This window comes from Dendrobates tinctorius, unplaced genomic scaffold (assembly GCF_039654945.1).
Source record: "Dendrobates tinctorius isolate UK_male_01 unplaced genomic scaffold, ASM3965494v1 ptg000342l, whole genome shotgun sequence".
Lineage (NCBI taxonomy): Eukaryota > Metazoa > Chordata > Amphibia > Anura > Dendrobatidae > Dendrobates > Dendrobates tinctorius.
In genome coordinates, this window is record NW_027362008.1 from 1,596,119 (window position 1) to 1,620,451 (window position 24,333).

Below are 24,333 nucleotides of genomic sequence, written 5' to 3' on the forward strand. Positions count from 1 at the left end.
AAAATTGGCCCGGTCATGAACGTGCAAACCACCCTTGGGGGTAAAGGGGTTAAATTTTTGTGTACAGCATCGAGGTTATTTTTAAAATTAGTTTATGGATTTGTGTTATTTTGTATTTTGCATTGAAGCTTTCATAAAATGGTATGTTTGTAGGATATGCACTGCTGCTATTGGTGCAGTGATTCTCCCGTTCTCACCACACATAGGGCTTCTTCACAATGTGGACGCTCCCGTTGGTGAACCAGGCTTACTTTTATTAAAAAAAATGTTTTCCACTTTTTCAACATGAATACGGCTTCTCTCCTGTGGGACAAAGTTTTATTTAATGCTACAAAATGAGCATAAAATGGACTTTACCCTGTGTGGACTTCTAAGATAAACATGAGGTTAGGTGTTAACAAAATAAAAAAAATAATAATTCACATATGCAGAACATTAACACGGCCTCTTGTGTGAATTTTCTCACGCTGTGTGCAGAATTATTAGGCAGCTGAGCATTTTGACCGTTTTATCATTTTTATGCAGATTTCCGGCTTCTGAGCTGTTAATTGGATGAAGCAGATCAGGCGATGTGTACTTGTGTAATGAGGGGGTGTGGCCTAAGGATGCCACACCTTTTATCAGGGTGCGTGGAATTATTAGGCAGCTTGCTTAACTCAGGCAAAATGGGCCAAAAAAGAGAATGAACTGACTGTGAAGTCTGACACAGGACACAGTGATCCTGAAAATGTTCACATATTGAGGCAAATAGTCAACAGGGTCACAAAAAACATGTTGATAAAAAATACGCAAATTAACCAAAAAAGATAGAAGCATCATACGTGAAGTGACCAGAAAGCCATTGTTCTCCAGTGCTGTCATATTCCAGAGCTGCAGCCTCCCTGGAGACCAGAAATATAAGGTGCTCAGAGACACGGCCGATGTAAGGAGGTTCACCTCGACCATTACTGAGCAAGACACAGAGGTATAAGGTGTTCAGTGCTCAGAGATACGACCAAGGTGAGGAGACCGAGCCCAACCACCACAGAGCAAGACATAGTAAGTACAAGGTGTTCAGTGCTCAGAGGCACGGCCAAGGCAAGGAGGCTGAGAAAACCACCACTGAGCAAGACGCAGAAGTACAAGGTTTTCAGTGCTCAGAGATACGACCAAGGTGAGGAGACCGAGCCCAACCACCACTGAGCAAGACACAGTAGTACAAGGTGCTTAGTTCTCAGAGACACAGCCAAGGCGAGGAGGCTGAGAAAACCACCACTGAGCAAGACGCAGAAGTACAAGGTGTTCAGTGCTCAGAGATACGACCAAGGTGAGGAGACCGAGCCCAACCACCACTGAGCAAGACACAGAAGTACAAGGTGTTCAGTGCTCAGAGGCACGGCCAAGGCGAGGAGGCTGAGAAAACCACCACTGAGCAAGACGCAGAAGTACAAGGTGTTCAGTGCTCAGAGATACGACCAAGGTGAGGAGACCGAGCCCAACCACCACTGAGCAAGACACAGAAGTACAAGGTGTTCAGTGCTCAGAGGCACGGCCAAGGCGAGGAGGCTGAGAAAACCACCACTGAGCAAGACGCAGAAGTACAAGGTGTTTAGTGCTCAGAGACACTGCCGAGGTGACGAGGCCGAGCCCAACCACCATGGAGCAAGACACAGAGGTACAAGGTGTTCAGTGCTGAGACCTGGCCGAAGTGGGGAGGCTAAGCCTGATCAGCACTGAGCAAGATGTCACTTATCTCAAAAACAATTCCCACATTCCGAATATAATACGGGTTATGTCAATTTTCTGATGTTTTCCTAAATCCGTTTGCCATGTGAATCATTTCCCACATTGTGAACATGAAAACAGATTCTCTCTTGTATGAAACCACTGATGTGTAATAAGATAATATTTATCTGTAAAACTTCTCACATTCTGTACATTATGACTTCTTTTTGCCTGTGTGAATTTTTTCATGTTTAACACTATCTGATTTATATGTAAAACATTTCCCACATTCTGAACATGAATACGGCTTCTCTCCTGTGTGAATTCTCTGATGTCTAACAAGATTTGACTGCTCTGAAAAATATTTTCCACATTCTAAACATGAGTATGGCTTCTCCCCTGTGTGACATCTCTGATGTTTAACAAGACCCGATTTATGTGTAAAACATTTCCCACATTCTGAACAGGAGTATGGCTTCTCGCCTGTATGAATTTTCTGATGTTGAACATAAACTGATTGATATGAAAAACATTTTCCGCATTCTGAACACAAAAATGGCTTCTCTCCTGTGTGAATTCTTAGATGTGTTGTGAGATGCGATTTCCCTGTAAAGCACTTTCCACATTCTGAACATGAATATGACTTTCTTGTGTGATTTTTCTGATGTTTAACCTGACCTGATTCATGTGTAAAACATTTCCCACATTCTGAGCATGGATACTTTTTATCTCCTGTGTGACTTTGCAAATGTCTGAGAGGATTCGATTCATGTTTCGAGCAATTCTCATGTAGTGAACATGAAAATGCTTTCTCTCCCCTGTGACTTTTTTCATGACCATCAAGGCTTATTTTATCTGTAGAGCATTTACCAAATATTGAACTTGAAAATGGCCTCTTTTTCGTATGAGTTCTCTGATGTTTAACAAAATGGGATTGCTGTCTAAAACATTGCCCACATTCTGAACATGAATACGGCTTCTCCCCTGTGTGAATTTTCTGATGTCTGACAAGACCTGATTTATCTATAAAGGACTTACCACATAATGAACAGGAATATGGCTTCTCGCCCTTATGAAATCTTTCATGAACAACAAGACTTGATTTATCTGTAAAACATTTCCCACATTCAGAACAGGAGTATGGTTTCTCCCCTGTGTGAATTCGCCTATGTCTAACAAGCGTTGATTTATCTATGAAAGACTTCTTACAAAGTGAACATGAAAATGGCTTCTCTCCTTTGTGAAATCTCTCATGAACAACAAGACTTGATTTATCTGTAAAACTCTTCCAACATTGAGAACAGGAGTATGGCTTCTCCCCTGTGTGAATTCTTCTGTGTGCATGGAGACTTGAGCTGGTTGTAAAATGCTTTCCACATTGACCACATTGAAATCTTTTGCCTCCTTTCTGACCTGTATTTAAGGCATCACTCTGAGATCGGTCATTAGAAATATCCTCATAGTTAGGGAGATTATGTCTTCGATCTGTACTGTGAAGTCTAGAATTTACATCAGGGGTGACAAGATTTTCTTCTGAAGAATGCTGCTTGATATCTTCATCATCTTCTTTATAGTTTAGCAAGAAAATGAAGTTTCCTTCCAAATTCTTATTGTGATTTTCTGTTTTGATTAGAAATGGATTTTGTAAGTTTGCTTCGAAAGAAAAGTAGGTATAACATTCTTCAAAGATTGAGAAAAACACAGGCAGTTTTTAAAGAATTTTGGAGGTGCAGTTTTTTTTCAGACTAAACCAGAAGTGGATCATTCAGAAGAAAGAGGTACACTCCATTCCTTTCTAGTCAAATCCCAACTTAACCCCCATACACATTAGACTAATGTCAACCAAATCCAGCCACATGGATGGTCTAATGTGTATGGGGTCACTGGTCGATTGCTGACGATCGAGCGCGTCCAATTTCGAATTGCAGATTGCATTGTTTTTCCAAAGATAAGACACTGGCCAATGTGGGAGTTGGCAGCTGTATCATAACACAGGAGCGCTCGACCAAGAAAGTGCTGCTGTCTATGGGAGAGTCGACTGAGATGGGTGTCAGTCTAAAGATCGGCTGAAGGATTGTTCAGCAGACGCCATCTAATGTGTATGGTGGGCTTTAGTCTAAAGAAACAACATTAAGAATTATTGCGAAAAAACTGCATGTGTGATTCCAGCCTTATAAAGTATTGACACTTTAAACTGTATCAATTACAAAATCTGTGATTCTGATCCGCGCCCTGCTCCACTTCAATTACATAAAACTTTACATTGTAAACTCAAAAGCACAAACTTCTCGACTGTCCTCTGCCAACAATCCTATTATGGCCACAGTAACCCAAGAAAATGTGACGCAAGACGAAGCACACCTCTCCGGTTGGGTTCACGGACATAAGATTTAGGTATGAAGCAGAACAGACAGAATGGTGGTTGTCATAACCATAATCAATAACCGGTAAAGGTTTCCAGTCTCTGGTCGGATGCCTACACTAAGAATTCTGGCCTACCAACACTAATAAAGTGGCTTTAATGACGATGTACACATTCATCATCATGGATCTGGAAGATTAGATATTGAGAGAAGTTAAAATATCATCTTTGATGCCAGATTGAAGTTTTTTTAAAAATCAGTAAAGGATCAAACACCCTAAAAAAATAAGTGATGGAGACTTTAGAACCCTGATAATGGGATTCTGCTCCGGCACCCTGATTGCAGTGGAGGGGGGCACATGTGCGGCCTCCGCATCACTGTCTATGGGACAAGCCAAACACTGCACTCTGTGGTTACAGTGGCGTTCATTAATCCCAGCGTGCTGCTGCGTAACGGTTGTATATAGACATTTGTATTGCACCTGTGTATTCTTGTACTAACTGGAGTTTGTACTGGCCGACGTCTATATGTCCCACATTGTAAAAATTATATTCAATTTTATTCAAGTAAAGTACTACAAAAAACATGTATATATAGTGATGTGCGATTATGGACAAAAACAGATAGTATCCACATACAGTACCCCAAGCCTCCAGATAGATGGAAAAAATTCCCAGGCCATGTCCCAGGGAAGTGCAAAAATTCCCACAATGTAACACAAAGATTGTAGCCCCCAAGCACAGTGGCCTATATATATGTCGGACTAGACATTGTTAAGGGGCATCAATATAATGAAGCAAACCGCAACAAACAAGCGGCGAAAAAAGGGGGAAGCAGAACCCAAGGGGCACTTACCAGGAGCCTTTCCCCTCTCCTCCACTCCTGGTAAGTGCCCCTTGGGTTCTGCTTCCCCCTTTTTTCGCCGCTTGTTTGTTGCGGTTTGCTTCATTATATTGATGCCCCTTAACAATGTCTAGTCCGACATATATATAGGCCACTGTGCTTGGGGGCTACAATCTTTGTGTTACATTGTGGGAATTTTTGCACTTCCCTGGGACATGGCCTGGGAATTTTTTCCATCTATCTGGAGGCTTGGGGTACTGTATGTGGATACTATCTGTTTTTGTCCATAATCGCACATCACTATATATACATGTTTTTTGTAGTACTTTACTTGAATAAAATTGAATATAATTTTTATATTGCATGCTCTGTGTCTTCTCCTGGTATTCATTCCATTGTTTGAGTTTATGCATTTTTTTGGCATTGGAGGCTAGTTTTTTCTTTCCTCCATACACCACATAATGATTAAAGGGTTTCTGATTTCATGTCCCACATTGTGCATTTTCTTTTGTATTTTGTGCCCACTTCCAGGTCCATGCACCTCTTTAAAAAGTCACTGGGCAACATTGGAATGTAATCAGATCATTGATCATTTGAGACCACCACACAGGGAGAGATGAGGGTTTACACAATTTTGATCACAGCCATAAAATAGGTAGCTCATTCTGAGAGCGGCTCTCATAGACAAGAGAGGAGTACTCGGCCGAGCTGGGAATTCATGTATATGGAGCAGTCTGGGGAGAGAGCGGTCTATGTGTACACCAGCATAAGATAAGCATGGAATTAAAAGGCCAGACAATCGCTTCTCACCTCGTGGTGTAAGAGGCCGGAGCTCCTCCATCATCACGGCCTGGTACCGATCCTGGTGTCCTTCTAGATACTCCCACTCCTCCATGGAGAGATAGACAGCGACGTCCTGACACCTTATAGGAACCTGACAACAACGACACCGTCATCACCCAGAATCCTCCAGTATAATGTCCCAGCAGTCACCTCTCCGCTCATCACCCAGAATCCTCCAGTGCCGTCCTGTATAATGTCCCAGCAGTCTCCTCTCCACTCATCACCCAGAATCCTCCAGTGCCGTCATGTATAATGTCCCAGCAGTCACCTCTCAGCTCATCACCCAGAATCCTCCAGTGCCGTCCTGTATAATGTCCCAGCAGTCACCTCTCAGCTCATCACCCAGAATCCTCCAGTGCCGTCCTGTATAATGTCCCAGCAGTCACCTCTCAGCTCATCACCCAGAATCCTCCAGTGCCGTCCTGTATAATGTCCCAGCAGTCACCTCTCCTCTCATCACCCAGAATCCTCCAGTGCCGTCATGTATAATGTCCCAGCAGTCACCTCTCAGCTCATCACCCAGAATCCTCCAGTGCCGTCCTGTATAATGTCCCAGCAGTCACCTCTCAGCTCATCACCCAGAATCCTCCAGTGCCGTCCTGTATAATGTCCCAGCAGTCACCTCTCCGCTCATCACCCAGAATCCTCCAGTGCCGTCCTGTATAATGTCCCAGCAGTCACCTCTCAGCTCATCACACAGAATCCTCCAGTGCCGCCCTGTGTAATGTCCCAGCAGTCACCTCTCCACTCATCACCCAGAATCCTCCAGTGCCACCCTGTATAATGTCCCAGCAGTCACCTCTCCGCTCATCACCCAGAATCCTCCAGTGTCGTCCTGTATAATGTCCCAGCAGTCACCTCTCCGCTCATCACCCAGAATCCTCCAGTGCCGCCCTGTGTAATGTCCCAGCAGTCACCTCTCCACTCATCGCCCAGAATCCTCCAGTGCCACCCTGTATAATGTCCCAGCAGTCACCTCTCCGCTCATCACCCAGAATCCTCCAGTGCCCTCCTGTATAATGTCCCAGCAGTCACCTCTCCGCTCATCACCCAGAATCCTCCAGTGCCGTTCTGTATAATGTCCCAGCAGTCACCTCTCCACTCATCACCCAGAATCCTCCAGTGCCCTCCTGTATAATGTCCCAGCAGTCACCTCTCCGCTCATCACCCAGAATCCTCCAGTGCCGTTCTGTATAATGTCCCAGCAGTCACCTCTCCACTCATCGCCCAGAATCCTCCAGTGCCACCCTGTATAATGTCCCAGCAGTCACCTCTCCGCTCATCACCCAGAATCCTCCAGTGCCGTTCTGTATAATGTCCCAGCAGTCACCTCTCCGCTCATCACCCAGAATCCTCCAGTGCCGTCTTGTATAATGTCCCAGCAGTCTCCTCTCCGCTCATCACCCAGAATCCTCCAGTGCCATCCTGTATAATGTCCCAGCAGTCATCTCTCCGCTCATCACCCAGAATCCTCCAGTGCCGTTCTGTATAATGTCCCAGCAGTCACCTCTCCGCTCATCACCCAGAATCCTCCAGTGCCGTCTTGTATAATGTCCCAGCAGTCTCCACTCCGCTCATCACCCAGAATCCTCCAGTGCCGTCCTGTATAATGTCCCAGCAGTCACCTCTTCGCTCATCACCCAGAATCCTCCAGTGCCGTCCTGTATAATGTCCCAGCAGTCTCATCTCCTCTCATCACCCAGAATCCTCCAGTACCGTCCTGTATAATGTCCCAGCAGTCACCTCTCCGCTCATCACCCAGAATCCTCCAGTGCCGTCCTGTATAATGTCCCAGCAGTCACCTTTCTGCTCATCACCCAGAATCCTCCAGTGCCGTCCAGTATAATGTCCCAGCAGTCTCATCTCCTCTCATCACCCAGAATCCTCCAGTGCCGTCCTGTATAATGTCCCAGCAGTCTCATCTCCTCTCATCACCCAGAATCCTCCAGTGCCGTCCTGTATAATGTCCCAGCAGTCACCTCTTCGCTCATCACCTAGAATCCTCCAGTGCCGTCCAGTATAATGTCCCAGCAGTCACCTCTCCGCTCATCACCCAGAATCCTCCAGTGCCGTCCTGTATAATGTCCCAGCAGTCTCCCCTCCGCTCATCACCCAGAATCCTCCAGTGCCGTCCTGTATAATGTCCCAGCAGTCACCTCTCCTTTCACCCAGAATCCTCCAGTGCCGTCCTGTATAATGTCCCAGCAGTCACCTCTCCGCTCATCACCCAGAATCCCCCAGTGCCGTCCTGTATAATGTCCCAGCAGTCACCTCTCCGCTCATCACCCAAAATCCTCCAGTGCCGTCCTGTACAATGTCCCAGCAGTCACCTCTCCGCTCATCACCCAGAATCCTCCAGTGTCGTCCTGTATAATGTCCCAGCAGTCACCTCTCCGCTCATCACCCAGAATCCTCCAGTGCCCTCCTGTATAATGTCCCAGCAGTCTCCTCTCCGCTCATCACCCAGAATCCTCCAGTGCCGTCCTGTATAATGTCCCAGCAGTCTCCTCTCCGCTCATCACCCAGAATCCTCCAGTGCCGTCCTGTATAATGTCCCAGCAGTCTCATCTCCTCTCATCACCCAGAATCCTCCAGTGCCGTCCTGTATAATGTCCCAGCAGTCACCTCTCTGCTCATCACCCAGAATCCTCCAGTGACGTCCTGTATAATGTCCCAGCAGTCTCCTCTCCTCTCATCACTCAGAATCCTCCAGTGCCGTCCTGTATAATGTCCCAGCAGTCACCTCTCCGCTCATCACCCAGAATCCTCCAGTGCCGTCCTGTATAATGTCCCAGCAGTCTCCTCTCCTCTCATCACTCAGAATCCTCCAGTGCCGTCCTGTATAATGTCCCAGCAGTCTCCTCTCCTCTCATCACTCAGACTCCTCCAGTGCCATCCTGTATAATGTCCCAGCAGTCACCTTTCTGCTCATCACCCAGAATCCTCCAGTGCCGTCCTGTATAATGTCCCAGCAGTCACCTCTCTGCTCATCACCCAGAATCCTCCAGTGACGTCCTGTATAATGTCCCAGCAGTCTCCTCTCCTCTCATCACTCAGAATCCTCCAGTGCCGTCCTGTATAATGTCCCAGCAGTCTCCTCTCCTCTCATCACTCAGACTCCTCCAGTGCCATCCTGTATAATGTCCCAGCAGTCACCTTTCTGCTCATCACCCAGAATCCTCCAGTGCCGTCCAGTATAATGTCCCAGCAGTCACCTCTCCGCTCATCACCCAGAATCCTCCAGTGCCGTCCTGTATAATGTCCCAGCAGTCACCTTTCTGCTCATCACCCAGAATCCTCCAGTGCCGTCCTGTATAATGTCCCAGCAGTCACCTCTCCGCTCATCACCCAGAATCCTCCAGTGCCGTCTTGTATAATGTCCCAGCAGTCTCCACTCCGCTCATCACCCAGAATCCTCCAGTGCCGTCCTGTATAATGTCCCAGCAGTCACCTCTTCGCTCATCACCCAGAATCCTCCAGTGCCGTCCTGTATAATGTCCCAGCAGTCTCATCTCCTCTCATCACCCAGAATCCTCCAGTACCGTCCTGTATAATGTCCCAGCAGTCACCTCTCCGCTCATCACCCAGAATCCTCCAGTGCCGTCCTGTATAATGTCCCAGTAGTCACCTTTCTGCTCATCACCCAGAATCCTCCAGTGCCGTCCAGTATAATGTCCCAGCAGTCTCATCTCCTCTCATCACCCAGAATCCTCCAGTGCCGTCCTGTATAATGTCCCAGCAGTCTCATCTCCTCTCATCACCCAGAATCCTCCAGTGCCGTCCTGTATAATGTCCCAGCAGTCACCTCTTCGCTCATCACCTAGAATCCTCCAGTGCCGTCCAGTATAATGTCCCAGCAGTCACCTCTCCGCTCATCACCCAGAATCCTCCAGTGCCGTCCTGTATAATGTCCCAGCAGTCTCCTCTCCGCTCATCACCCAGAATCCTCCAGTGCCGTCCTGTATAACGTCCCAGCAGTCATCTCTCCGCTCATCACACAGAATCCTCCAGTGCCGTCCTGTATAATGTCCCAGCAGTCACCTCTCCTCTCATCACCCAGAATCCCCCAGTGCCGTCCTGTATAATGTCCCAGCAGTCACCTCTCCGCTCATCACCCAGAATCCCCCAGTGCCGTCCTGTATAATGTCCCAGCAGTCACCTCTCCGCTCATCACCCAAAATCCTCCAGTGCCGTCCTGTACAATGTCCCAGCAGTCACCTCTCCGCTCATCACCCAGAATCCTCCAGTGTCGTCCTGTATAATGTCCCAGCAGTCACCTCTCCGCTCATCACCCAGAATCCTCCAGTGCCCTCCTGTATAATGTCCCAGCAGTCTCCTCTCCGCTCATCACCCAGAATCCTCCAGTGCCGTCCTGTATAATGTCCCAGCAGTCTCCTCTCCGCTCATCACCCAGAATCCTCCAGTGCCGTCCTGTATAATGTCCCAGCAGTCTCATCTCCTCTCATCACCCAGAATCCTCCAGTGCCGTCCTGTATAATGTCCCAGCAGTCACCTCTCTGCTCATCACCCAGAATCCTCCAGTGACGTCCTGTATAATGTCCCAGCAGTCTCCTCTCCTCTCATCACTCAGAATCCTCCAGTGCCGTCCTGTATAATGTCCCAGCAGTCACCTCTCCGCTCATCACCCAGAATCCTCCAGTGCCGTCCTGTATAATGTCCCAGCAGTCTCCTCTCCTCTCATCACTCAGAATCCTCCAGTGCCGTCCTGTATAATGTCCCAGCAGTCTCCTCTCCTCTCATCACTCAGACTCCTCCAGTGCCATCCTGTATAATGTCCCAGCAGTCACCTTTCTGCTCATCACCCAGAATCCTCCAGTGCCGTCCTGTATAATGTCCCAGCAGTCACCTCTCTGCTCATCACCCAGAATCCTCCAGTGACGTCCTGTATAATGTCCCAGCAGTCTCCTCTCCTCTCATCACTCAGAATCCTCCAGTGCCGTCCTGTATAATGTCCCAGCAGTCTCCTCTCCTCTCATCACTCAGACTCCTCCAGTGCCATCCTGTATAATGTCCCAGCAGTCACCTTTCTGCTCATCACCCAGAATCCTCCAGTGCCGTCCAGTATAATGTCCCAGCAGTCACCTCTCCGCTCATCACCCAGAATCCTCCAGTGCCGTCCTGTATAATGTCCCAGCAGTCACCTTTCTGCTCATCACCCAGAATCCTCCAGTGCCGTCCAGTATAATGTCCCAGCAGTCACCTCTCCGCTCATCACCCAGAATCCTCCAGTGCCGTCCTGTATAATGTCCCAGCAGTCACCTCTGTTGTGAGTTCATTTTCCCCTTTACCATTGAGGTCTGATGACCTCCCTCTTCTGGTGAAGGAAGGTAGTGAGGCTGATTACCAAGCACCTGAGCTGGATGATGATGACTGGGTGACGGGAATTGTTGACTGGATATAAGGCAGCCGACGCCCTTCTGCCTTGCTGGTGATCTTCTCTGAGGGATTCTAGGAGACCAGTCTGATTCCTGCTCCTCAAAAGCTAAGTTTTCTGCTCTGCTTTTTGCATTTGTGTTGTGGTTTTGTTTTGTCTTGTTTTTCTGGATTTCTGCCATTCCCTGCTGGGGTGAGCTGAATTCCTTTTGCTCTGTCTTCAGAAAATACCTGAGTACTGATATAGTCTTTTTGAAGCCTAGCGTCTTCAGGGCTTTTTTCCCTATCAGTCTGTTGGCTCTTGTTTTGATAGGATTTTGGCGGATTGCAGACAGCAGCTTTTCTATCCTGTCCTATTTAGTTAGCTTGGGCCCCATCATTTGCTCAGCCTATCTTTCTATCTGTGTGAGTGTTTTTTCATCTTGCTTCACCGTCATTATATGTTGTGGCTGCCTATTGCTTTGGGGTCTGCTCTGGGGCAGATTAGATTTCCCTTTCTGTCTTTAGGCTATTTAGTTCTCCGGCTGTGATCGAGGGGTCTAGGGCATCGTAGGAACCCCCCACGGCTACTGCTAGTTGTTGTTGATAGGTTCAGGGGTCTGCAATCCGATTGCTGCCAACTTCTCTGGTTTTCTGGACTTAGCTAGTATTTCTGTTTTTGCCTCCTACGGTGACTCATTCATAACAGAATCACCAGCCATACCGCAGATCCTAGGGTACTCAATAGCAGGAAAGAATTGTAAAAAAAAAAAAAAAAGTGTGTATATTTTTTCCTCTATATCTCTGAGGCTGTAGGGGGAATTTTTTTTTTCTGTCAATGGAGATGAAGCAATTGTCTGATCGTGTGGAGCAGCTCGCTGCGGAGTTGCGGGGAATTTCCGCCTGCCTTGCTCATTCACATGCTGCTGAACCAAAGATCCCTACTCCTGATGTGTTTTTTGGGAATCGGTCTAAATTTTTGAATTTCAAAAATAATTGTAAATTATTTTTTGCCTTGAAGCCTAACTCGTCAGGGAGCTCCGCGCAGCAGGTTAAAATTGTCATCTCTTTGCTGCGTGGCGATCCCCAGGATTGGGCGTTTTCTTTGAAACCAAATGATCCTATTCTGACTAATGTGAACGCATTTTTTCAAGCCTTGGGTTTGTTGTATGAGGAACCTAATGCTATTGACCAGGCTGAAAAGACCCTGTTTGCATTGAACCAGGGTCGAGATTCTGCAGAATTGTACTGTCAAAAATTCCGAAAGTGGGCGGTCCTTACTACCTGGAATGATAATGCCTTGGCAGCTCTCTTTCGGAGGGGTTTGTCTGAAGCCGTAAAAGATACTATGGTGGGATTTCCTGTTCCCTCTGGTCTTGATGATTCTATGTCATTAGCCATTCAGGTTGATCGGCGTTTACGTGAACGCAGGACTGCACGAGAGGTGTTGCCACCTGTTGAACAAGTGTCTGAACCTATGCAATGTGATAGAGTTTTGTCCAGGGAGCAACGTCAGGAGATCAGAAGGCGTAATAAGCGGTGTTTTTTTTTTGTGGATATGCCTCGCATATTATTTCTGTCTGTCCTAAACGAGAGAAACGTTTTGCACACACGTTTTCTGTGGGTGGTGTTCAACCTAAGTTTCTTCTGGCAATTACTCTGATCTGCTCCCTGTCCACATTTTCCGCCAAGGCTTTTGTGGATTCGGGAGCAGCCCTGAACCTAATGGACTTGGATTTTGCTAAACGTTGTGGATTTCCGATGACACCTCTGCGGACGCCTATCCCTTTGAGGGGGATTGATGCTACTCCTTTGGCGAAAAATAAACCTCAGTTTTGGACCCAGGTGGTAATGCGGGTCGCCCCAGACCATCAAGAAAGTTGCAGATTTTTGGTGTTGCATAATTTGCATGATACCATTGTTCTGGGGTTTCCCTGGTTGCAAATTCATAATCCAGTTTTGGATTGGAAATCTGTGTCTGTGGTGAGTTGGGGTTGTCGGTGTGCCCTTAGTGAGGCTCTGGTTTTTTCCACCTCTCCTCAGTCGCATGATGTTCCTGACTATTTGGCGGACTTTTATGATGTATTTAGTGAGAATCAGTCTGCGTCTTTGCCTCCTCATAGGAGTTATGACTGTGCAATTGAACTGAGCCCGGGGTGTAAATTTCCCAAGGGTCGGCTCTTCAATTTATCTGTACCCGAGCACGCGGCTATGCGATCCTATATTAAGGAGGCATTGGAGAAGGGTCATATTAGACCATCCTCTTCACCATTAGGTGCTGTTTTTTTTTTCGTGGCCAAAAAGGATGGTTCATTAAGGCCTTGTATTGACTATCGTGCCCTCAACAAAATTACTATTAAATATCAGTATCCGTTACCCCTGATTTCGGATCTATTCTCTAGAGTTAGAGGTGCTTGCTGGTTTACCAAGCTTGACCTCAGGGGGGCGTATAATCTTATCCGCATTAAGCAGGGGGATGAATGGAAGACGGCGTTTAATACTCCGGAGGGACATTTTGAGTACCTGGTGATGCCTTTTGGGCTCACTAATGCCCCTTCTGTCTTCCAGTGCTTCATGAACGATATTTTCCGAGACTATGTCGATAAATTTTTGATTATCTATCTGGATGATATTTTGATCTTCTCCAAGGATTGGGATTCTCATGTGGAACATATTCGGACTGTGTTCCGGATCTTGAGGGAGAATTCCCTGTATGTCAAAGGATCGAAATGCCTTTTTGGAGTACAGAGGATTTCATTTTTGGGATTTATTTTGTCTCCGTCAACTACTGAAATGGACCCGGCCAAGGTACAGGCCATTTATGATTGGGTTCAGCCCACTTCTTTGAAGGCCCTCCAGAAGTTTTTGGGTTTTGCTAATTTTTATCGGAAATTTATAGCAAAATTTTCTAGTATTGCCAAGCCATTGACTGATCTGACTAAGAAGGGTGCTGATGTGTTGAATTGGTCTCTGGAGGCTGTTTCTTCCTTTCAGGAGCTGAAGCGAAGATTCACTTCTGCCCCGGTTTTGCGGCAACCTGATGTCTCACTCCCGTTCCAGGTAGAGGTGGACGCTTCTGAGATTGGTGCAGGAGCTGTTTTGTCCTAAAAGGATCCTGTAACATCTAAAATGAATCCCTGTGCTTTCTTTTCCCGAAAGTTCTCCCCATCCGAACGTAACTATGATGTGGGGAATCGGGAACTGTTGGCCATGAAATGGGCATTTGAGGAGTGGAGACATTGGTTGGAGGGAGCTAAACATCAAGTTGTGGTCCTCACTGACCACAAGAATTTGATTTACCTGGAGTCGGCCAAACGCTTGAACCCTAGACAGGCTAGGTGGGCCTTGTTTTTTACACGTTTTGATTTTGTGGTCTCTTTTCTTCCTGGCACTAAGAATGTCAAGGCTGACGCTCTCTCTAGGAGCTTCTTTGCTGATTCTCCTGTGGTGACCAAGCCTGCTACCATCTTAGGCGAAGGGGTAGTTCTTTCTGCCATCTCGCCCGATTTGAGACGTGCTCTGGAAGAGTTCCAGGAGGACAAACCTGAGTGTTGTCCCAGTGGAAAGTTGTATGTTCCTGACCAGTGGAAGAAGAGAGTGATGTCTGAAGTTCATTGCTCTGCATTGGCTGGTCATCCAGGTATTTTTGGTACTAGAGATCTGGTGAGTCGGTCTTCTTGGTGGCCCGCCTTGTCTCGTGATGTCAGGAATTTTGTGCAGTCCTGTGGGACTTGCTCCCGGTCTAAACCTTGTTCTCGCTCTAGTGGGTTGTTGATGCCTTTGCCGGTCCCCAGGAGACCATGGACCCATATTTCAATGGATTTCATTTCTGATATGCCTGTCTCTCAGAGAATGACTGCTATTTGGGTGATTTGTGATAGGTTCTCTAAGATGGTTCATATTCTACCACTCCCTAAGTTGCCATCTTCCTCTGAGTTGGTGCCCCTGTTTTTGCAACAGGTGGTTCGCTTGCACGGGATTCCTGAGAACATTGTATCTGACAGAGGAGTTCAGTTTGTGTCTAGATTTTGGAAGACTTTCTGATCCAAGCTGGGAATTCAGTTGTCCTTCTCCTCTGCTTTTCACCCTCAGACCAATGGGAAGACAGAGAGAACAAACCAGACCTTGGAGTCGTATTTGAGATGTTTTATTTCCGCTGATCAGGATGATTGGGTTTCATTTTTGCCCTTGGCCAAATTTGCTTTAAATAATAGAGCTAGTTCTGCCACTTTGATGTCACCTTTTTTTTGTAACTTTGGGTTTCATCCTCGATTTTCTTCAGGGCAGGTGGAGCCTTCTGCCTGCCCAGGTGTTGACACTGTGGTGGAGAGAATGCACCAGATCTGGGACCAAGTGGTGGATAAGTTATCTCTCTCCCAGGAAAAGGCCCAGCGGTTTTCCAACCGACATAGGACCATTGGTCCCCAGTTTAAGGTTGGTGATATGGTTTGGTTATCATCAAAAAATATCGCTATGAAGGTGGCTTCTCCTAAGTTTAAGCCTAGATTTATTGGACGTTACAAGATTTTGGAGATTATTAATCCGGTCTCTTTTTGTTTGGCTCTTCCTGTCACATTTAAAATCCATAATGTGTTTCATAAGTCCTTGTTGAAGAGGTTTGTTGAACCAGTAGTTCCTGGGGTGGCACCTCTGGACCCTGTATTGGTTGAAGGTAACATGGAATATGAGGTGGAGAAGATACTGGATTCCCGTCTGGCTAGACGGAGACTCCAGTATTTGGTTAAGTGGAAGGGTTATGGTCAGGAGGATAATTCCTGGGTCTCTGCCTCTGATATTCATGCCAAAAGATTGGTGCATGCCTTTCATCGGGCTCACCCTGATCGCCCTTGTGGCGTGGATGAGGGTTCGGTGACCTCTCCTCAAGGGGCAGGTACTGTTGTGAGTTAATATTCCCCTTCACTATTGAGGTCTGATGACCTCCCTCTTCTGGTGAAGGAAGGTAGTGAGGCTGATTACCAAGCACCTGAGCAGGATGATGATGACTGGGTGACGGGAATTGCTGACTGGATATAAGGCAGTCGACGCCCTTCTGCCTTGCTGGTGATCTTCTCCGAGGGATTCTAGGAGACCAGTCTGATTCCTGTTCCTCAAAAGCTAAGTTTTCTGCTCTGCTTTTTGCATTTGTGTTTTGGTTTCGTTTTGCCTTGTTTTTCTGGATTTCTGCCATTCCCTGCTGGGGTGAGCTGAATTCCTTTTGCTCTGTCTTCAGAAAATACCTGAGTACTGATATAGTCTTTTTGAAGCCTAGCGTCTTCAGGGCTTTTTTCCCTATCAGTCTGTTGGCTCTTGTTTTGATAGGATTTTGGCGGATTGCAGACAGCAGCTTTTCTATCCTGTCCTATTTAGTTAGCTTGGGCCCCATCATTTGCTCAGCCTATCTTTCTATCTGTGTGAGTGTATTTTCATCTTGCTTCACCGTCATCATATGTTGGGGCTGCCTATTGCTTTGGGGTTTGCTCTGGGGCAGTTTAGATTTCCCTTTCTGTCTTTAGGCTATTTAGTTCTCTGGCTGTGATCGAGGGGTCTAGGGCATCGTAGGAACCCCCCACGGCTACGGCTAGTTGTTGTTGATAGGTTCAGGGGTCTGCAATCCGATAGCTGCCAACTTCTCTGGTTTTCTGGACTTAGCTAGTATTTCTGTTTTTGCCTCCTACAGTGACTCATTCATAACACACCTCTCCGCTCATCACCCAGAATCCTCCAGCGTCGTCCTGTATAATGTCCCAGCAGTCACCTCTCCGCTCATCACCCAGAATCCTCCAGTGCCCTCTCGTATAACGTCCCAGCAGTCACCTCTCCGCTCATCACCCAGAATCTTCCAGTGCCGTCCTGTATAATGTCCCAGCAGTCTCCTCTCCGGTCATCACCCAGAATCCTCCAGTGCCGTCCTGTATAATGTCCCAGCAGTCACCTCTCCGCTCATCACCCAGAATCCTCCAGCGTCGTCCTATATAATGTCCCAGCAGTCACCTCTCCGCTCATCACCCAGAATCCTCCAGCGTCGTCCTGTATAATGTCCCAGCAGTCACCTCTCCGCTCATCACCCAGAATCCTCCAGTGCCCTCTCGTATAACGTCCCAGCAGTCACCTCTCCGCTCATCACCCAGAATCTTCAAGTGCCCTCTCGTATAACGTCCCAGCAGTCACCTCTCCGCACATCACCCAGAATCCTCCAGTGCAGTCCTGTATAATGTTCCAGCAGTCACCTTTCCGCTCATCACCCAGAATCCTCCAGTGTCGTCATGTATAATGTCCCAGCAGTCACCTCTCCGCTCATCACCCAGAATCTTCCAGTGCCGTTCTGTATAATGTCCCAGCAGTCACCTCTCCGCACATCACCCAGAATCCTCCAGTGCAGTCCTGTATAATGTTCCAGCAGTCACCTTTCCGCTCATCACCCAGAATCCTCCAGTGTCGTCATGTATAATGTCCCAGCAGTCACCTCTCCGCTCATCACCCAGAATCCCCCAGTGCCATCCTGTATAATGTCCCAGCAGTCACCTCTCCGCTCATCACCCAGAATCCCCCAGTGCAGTCCTGTATAATGTCCCAGCAGTCACCTCTGCGCTCATCACCCAGAATCCTCCAGTGCCGTCCTGTATAATGTCCCAGCAGTCACCTCTCCGCTCATCACCCAGAATCCTCCAGTGCCGTCCTGTATAATGTCCCAGCAGTCACCTCTCCGCTCATCACCCAGAATCCTCCAGTGCCGTCCTATATAATGTCCCAGCAGTCACCTCTCCGCATATCACCCAGAATCCCCCAGTACCGTCCTGTATAATGTCCCAGCAGTCACCTCTCCGCTCATCACCCAGAATCCTCCAGTGCCGTCCTGTATAATGTCCCAGCAGTCACCTCTCCGCTCATCACCCAGAATCCTCCAGTGCCCTCTCGTATAATGTCCCAGCAGTCACCTCTCCGCTCATCATCCAGAATCCTCCAGTGCCGTCCTGTATAATGTCCCAGCAGTCACCTCTCCTCTCATCACCCAGAATCCTCCAGTGCCCTCTCGTATAATGTCCTAGCCGTCACCTCTACGCTCATCACCCAGAATCCTCCAGTGCCCTCTCGTATAATGTCCTAGCCGTCACCTCTACGCTCATCACCCAGAATCCTCCAGTGTCCTCCTGTATAATGTCCCAGCAGTCACCTCTCCTCTCATCACCCAGAATCCTCCAGTGCCCTCTCGTATAATGTCCCAGCAGTCACCTCTCCGCTCATCACTCAGAATCCTCCAGTGCCCTCTCGTATAATGTCCCAGCAGTCACCTCTACGCTCATCACCCAGAATCCTCCAGTGTCCTCCTGTATAATGTCCCAGCAGTCACCTCTCCACTCATCACCCAGAATCCTCCAGTGCCCTCTCGTATAATGTCCTAGCCGTCACCTCTACGCTCATCACCCAGAATCCTCCAGTGCCCTCTCGTATAATGTCCCAGCAGTCACCTCTCCACTCATCACCCAGAATCCTCCAGTGCCCTCTCGTATAATGTCCCAGCAGTCACCTCTACGCTCATCACCCAGAATCCTCCAGTGCCGTCCTGTATAATGTCCCAGCAATCACCTCTCCGCTCATCACCCAGAATCCTCGAGTGCCCTCTCGTATAATGTCCCAGCAGTCACCTCTCATCACCCAGAATCCTCCAGTGTCCTCCTGTATAATGTCCCAGCAGTCTCCTCTCCACTCATCACCCAGAATCCCCCAGTCCTGTATAATGTCCCAGCAGTCACCTCTCCGCTCATCACCCAGAATCCCCCAGTACCGTCCTGTATAATGTCCCAGCAGTCACCTCTCCGCTCATCACCCAGAATCCTCCAGTGCCGTCCTGTATAATGTCCCAGCAGTCACCTCTCCGCTCATCACCCAGAATCCTCCAGTGCCCTCTCGTATAACGTCCCAGCAGTCACCTCTCCGCTCATCATCCACAATCCTCCAGTACCGTCCTGTATAATGTCCCAGCAGTCACCTCTCCGCTCATCACCCAGAATCCTCCAGTGCCCTCTCGTATAATGTCCCAGCAGTCACCTCTACGCTCATCACCCAGAATCCTCCAGTGCCCTCTCGTATAACGTCCCAGCAGTCACCTCTCCGCTCATCATCCAGAATCCTCCAGTACCGTCCTGTATAATGTCCCAGCAGTCACCTCTCCGCTCATCACCCAGAATCCTCCAGTGCCCTCTCGTATAATGTCCCAGCAGTCACCTCTACGCTCATCACCCAGAATCCTCCAGTGCCCTCTCGTATAACGTCCCAGCAGTCACCTCTCCACTCATCACCCAGAATCCTCCAGTGCCCTCTCGTATAATGTCCTAGCAGTCACCTCTCCGCTCATCACCCAGAATCCTCGAGTGTCCTCCTGTATAATGTCCCAGCAGTCACCTCTCCACTCATCACCCAGAATCCTCCAGTGCCCTCTCGTATAATGTCCTAGCAGTCACCTCTCCGCTCATCACCCAGAATCCTCGAGTGTCCTCCTGTATAATGTCCCAGCAGTCACCTCTCCACTCATCACCCAGAATCCTCCAGTGCCCTCTCGTATAATGTCCCAGCAGTCACCTCTCCTCTCATCACCCAGAATCCTCCAGTGCCCTCTCGTATAATGTCCCAGCAGTCACCTCTCCACTCATCACCCAGAATCCTCCAGTGTCCTCTCGTATAATGTCCCAGCAGTCACCTCTCCGCTCATCACCCAGAATCCTCCAGTGTCCTCCTGTATAATGTCCCAGTAGTCACCTCTCCACTCATCACCCAGAATCCTCGAGTGCCCTCTCGTATAATGTCCCAGCAGTCACCTCTCCGCTCATCACCCAGAATCCTCCAGTGTCCTCCTGTATAATGTCCCAGTAGTCACCTCTCCACTCATCACCCAGAATCCCCCAGTCCTGTATAATGTCCCAGCAGTCACCTCTCCGCTCAGTAGCTCGATCATCTTGTTGCTGAGCTCCAGGATCTTCTTGTTCCTCTCATGTATCGGGGAGTGCGGGGGAGGCTCTGTGATGGGGCCCAGGCTCCGCCCTCCTGACTCCTGGAGATGGATGATGGGAGTCACACAGTCCCCCGGTGTCTTCCTCACTATTGTGTAATCCTGTGTATGGAGAGAGACACTTAGGGAGAAGAATTCCTTCCCGACTCCAGATCTGACAATCAGTAGAAATCCCGGGATCAATAACCGTCTCCAGTAATCTGGGGCCATAACCGGGAACATTATTACACTCCGGACAGACATCCCGGCCCCTCTACAGCTCTTATAGGGAATCCCCATGTCAACTCCTCCGGGCAGAGAGCTCCACAGAATCCCTGCTCTTACAGTAAAGAATCCTTCTCTCCTATTCTGGATTTCCTCTTCCCGGTGTCGGACTCGTCACATCACACAATAAAGCTGATAGAAATGTAGAGGAGTTACCTCTCCGCTCAGCAGGGAGATGATCTCCAGGGCGCAGTGGAATAATCTCCTGGTGGTCTCATTCCTGTCCTCGTCCATCCTCGGGGGTCATTCAGGAGGAGGAGGGATGAGCACTGGATCAGCTGGAGGGATCTCGTCCTGCCGGCGTCTTCATGATGAAGGAGAAGATGGAAAATATAAGAGACAATATAATGTGAGATCCAGAGTGCACATCTATTTATTTATAAGGCTAGATGAAGCCATTGTGAGGCCAAAACGTGCTGATATTTAAGGACGAACAAAGTAATCATAAAGGAGGACGTCTGCTGCTCTAGTTTCTAGTTTTCTGTCATTCATTCTGAAGTGAATATGACAATGTGACTAAAGCACTGATCACATCTACTAGACGTCACCGACCACGACCGATGGATCCTGTAACTAAGGCTCCGATCACATCTACAAGACGTCACCGACCACGACCGATGGATCCTGTAACTAAGGCTCCGATCACATCTACAAGACGTCACCGACCACGACCGATGGATCCTGTAACTAAGACTCCGATCACATCTACAAGACGTCACCGACCACGACCGATGGATCCTGTAACTAAGGCTCCGATCACATCTACAAGACGTCACCGACCACGACCGATGGATCCTGTAACTAAGGCTCCGATCACATCTACAAGACAGCATCAATCACGACCGATGGATCCTGTAACTAAGGCTCCGATCACATCTACAAGACAGCATCAATCACGACCGATGGATCCTGTAACGGAGGCTCCGATCACATCTACAAGACGTCACCGACCACGACCGATGGATCCTGTAACTGAGGATCCGATCACATCTACAAGACGTCACCGACCACGACCGATGGATCCTGTAATTAAGGCTCCGATCACATCTACAAGACGTCACCGACCACGACCGATGGATCCTGTAACTAAGGCTCCGATCACATCTACAAGACGTCACCGACCACGACCGATGAATCCTGTAACTAAGGCTCCGATCACATCTACAAGAAAACATCAATCACGACCGATGGATCCTGTAACTAAGGCTCCGATCACATCTACAGAACGTCACCGACCACGACCGATGGATCCTGTAACTAAGGCTCCGATCACATCTACAAGACGTCACCGACCACGACCGATGGATCCTGTAACTAAGGCTCCGATCACATCTACAAGACATAGTAACATAGTAATTAAGGTTGAAGGGAGACTTTAAGTCCATCTAGTTCAACCCATATCCTATCCTAACTTGCCCTAACATGTTGATCCAGAGGAAGGCAAAAAAAACCCATGTGGCAACAGTAAGCTTCACATTGGGGAAAAAAATTCCTTCCCGACTCCACATACGGCAATCAGACTAGCTCCCTGGATCAACGCAATATTAAGGAGACTAGTGTATATACCCTGTAATATTATACTTTTCAAGAAAGGCATCCAGTCCCTTCTTAAATTTTAGTAGTGAATCACTCATTACAACATCATATGGCAGAGAGTTCCATAGTCTCACTGCTCTTACAGTAAAGAATCCGCGTCTGTGAGTATGCTTAAACCTTCTTTCCTCCAGACGTAGAGGATGCCCCCTTGTCCCCGTCACAGGTCTAAGAGTAAAAAGATCATTAGAAAGGTCTTTGTATTGTCCCCATATATATTTATACATTGTAATAAGATCACCCCTAAGCCTTCGATTCTCCAAACTAAATAACCCCAAGTGTAATAACCTGTCTTGGTATTGCAGACCCCCTAGTTCCCTAATAACCTTGGTCGCTCTTCTCTGCACCCGCTCCAGTTCAGCTATGTCTTTCTTATACACCGGAGACCAGAACTGTACACAGTATTCTAAGTGTGGTCGCACTAGTGACTTATATAGAGGTAAAATTATGTTCTCCTCATGAGCATCTATGCCTCTTTTAATGCATCCCATTATTTTATTTGCCTTTGCAGCAGCTGCTTGACTCTGGCCACTAAATGTGAGTTTGTCGTCCACCCATACACCCAGGTCTTTTTCAGTGACTGTTTTGCCCAGTGTTTTACAATTAAGCACATAATTATACAACTTGTTCGTTCTACCCAAGTGCATGACCTTACATTTATCCCCATTAAAGCTCATTTGCCATTTATCAGCCCAAGCTTCTAGTTGGTCACCGACCACGACCGATGGATCCTGTAACTAAGGCTCCGATCACATCTACAAGACGTCACCGACCACGACCGATGGATCCTGTAACTAAGTCTCCGATCACATCTACAAGACGTCACCGACCACGACCGATGGATCCTGTAACTAAGGCTCCGATCACATCTACAAGACGACACCGACCACGACCGATGGATCCTGTAACTAAGGCTCCGATCACATCTACAAGACGTCACCGACCACGACCGATGGATCCTGTAACTAAGGCTCCGATCACATCTACAAGACGACACCGACCACGACCGATGGATCCTGTAACTAAGGCTCCGATCACATCTACAAGACGACACCGACCACGACCGATGGATCCTGTAACTAAGGCTCCGATCACATCTACAAGACGACACCGACCACGACCGATGGATCCTGTAACTAAGGCTCCGATCACATCTACAAGACGTCACCGACCACGACCGATGGATCCTGTAACTAAGGCTCCGATCACATCTACAAGACGACACCGACCACGACCGATGGATCCTGTAACTAAGGCTCCGATCACATCTACAAGACGTCACCGACCACGACCGATGGATCCTGTAACTAAGGCTCCGATCACATCTACAAGACGTCACCGACCACGACCGATGGATCCTGTAACTAAGGCTCCGATCACATCTACAAGACGACACCGACCACGACCGATGGATCCTGTAACTAAGGCTCCGATCACATCCACAAGACGTCACCGACCACGACCGATGGATCCTGTAACTAAGGCTCCGATCACATCTACAAGACGACACCGACCACGACCGATGGATCCTGTAACTAAGTCTCCGATCACATCTACAAGACGTCACCGACCACGACCGATGGATCCTGTAACTAAGTCTCCGATCACATCTACAAGACGTCACCGACCACGACCGATGGATCCTGTAACTAAGGCTCCGATCACATCTACAAGACGTCACCGACCACGACCGATGGATCCTGTAACTAAGGCTCCGATCACATCTACAAGACGTCACCGACCACGACCGATGGATCCTGTAACTAAGTCTCCGATCACATCTACAAGACGTCACCGACCACGACCGATGGATCCTGTAACTAAGGCTCCGATCACATCTACAAGACGTCACCGACCACGACCGATGGATCCTGTAACTAAGGCTCCGATCACATCTACAAGACGTCACCGACCACGACCGATGGATCCTGTAACTAAGGCTCCGATCACATCTACAAGACGACACCGACCACGACCGATGGATCCTGTAACTAAGGCTCCGATCACATCTACAAGACGACACCGACCACGACCGATGGATCCTGTAACTAAGGCTCCGATCACATCCACAAGACGTCACCGACCACGACCGATGGATCCTGTAACTAAGGCTACGATCACATCTACAAGACGACACCGACCACGACCGATGGATCCTGTAACTAAGGCTCCGATCACATCTACAAGACGTCACCGACCACGACCGATGGATCCTGTAACTAAGGCTCCGATCACATCTACAAGACGACACCGACCACGACCGATGGATCCTGTAACTAAGGCTCCGATCACATCTACAAGACGTCACCGACCACGACCGATGGATCCTGTAACTAAGGCTCCGAT

General features: G+C 48.3%; 1 protein-coding gene across 2 annotated transcripts in view; it reads right to left on the reverse strand.

The window, feature by feature from the left end:
- Window positions 1–296: 296 nt before the first annotated feature.
- Window positions 297–24,333, reverse strand: part of LOC141074937 (uncharacterized) — a 153,404-nt gene continuing 129,367 nt past the window's right edge. For both annotated transcript variants that reach the window (XM_073562264.1, XM_073562263.1), the window contains exons 2-5: window positions 20,551–20,698; window positions 20,053–20,232; window positions 5,721–5,844; window positions 297–3,324 (exon numbers count right to left, since the gene is read on the reverse strand). In XM_073562264.1, coding sequence (XP_073418365.1) covers window positions 1,919–3,324; window positions 5,721–5,844; window positions 20,053–20,232; window positions 20,551–20,628 — 1,788 coding nt within the window. In that variant the 5' untranslated portion in view covers window positions 20,629–20,698 and the 3' untranslated portion in view covers window positions 297–1,918. The remainder of the gene's footprint in view (window positions 3,325–5,720; window positions 5,845–20,052; window positions 20,233–20,550; window positions 20,699–24,333) is intronic.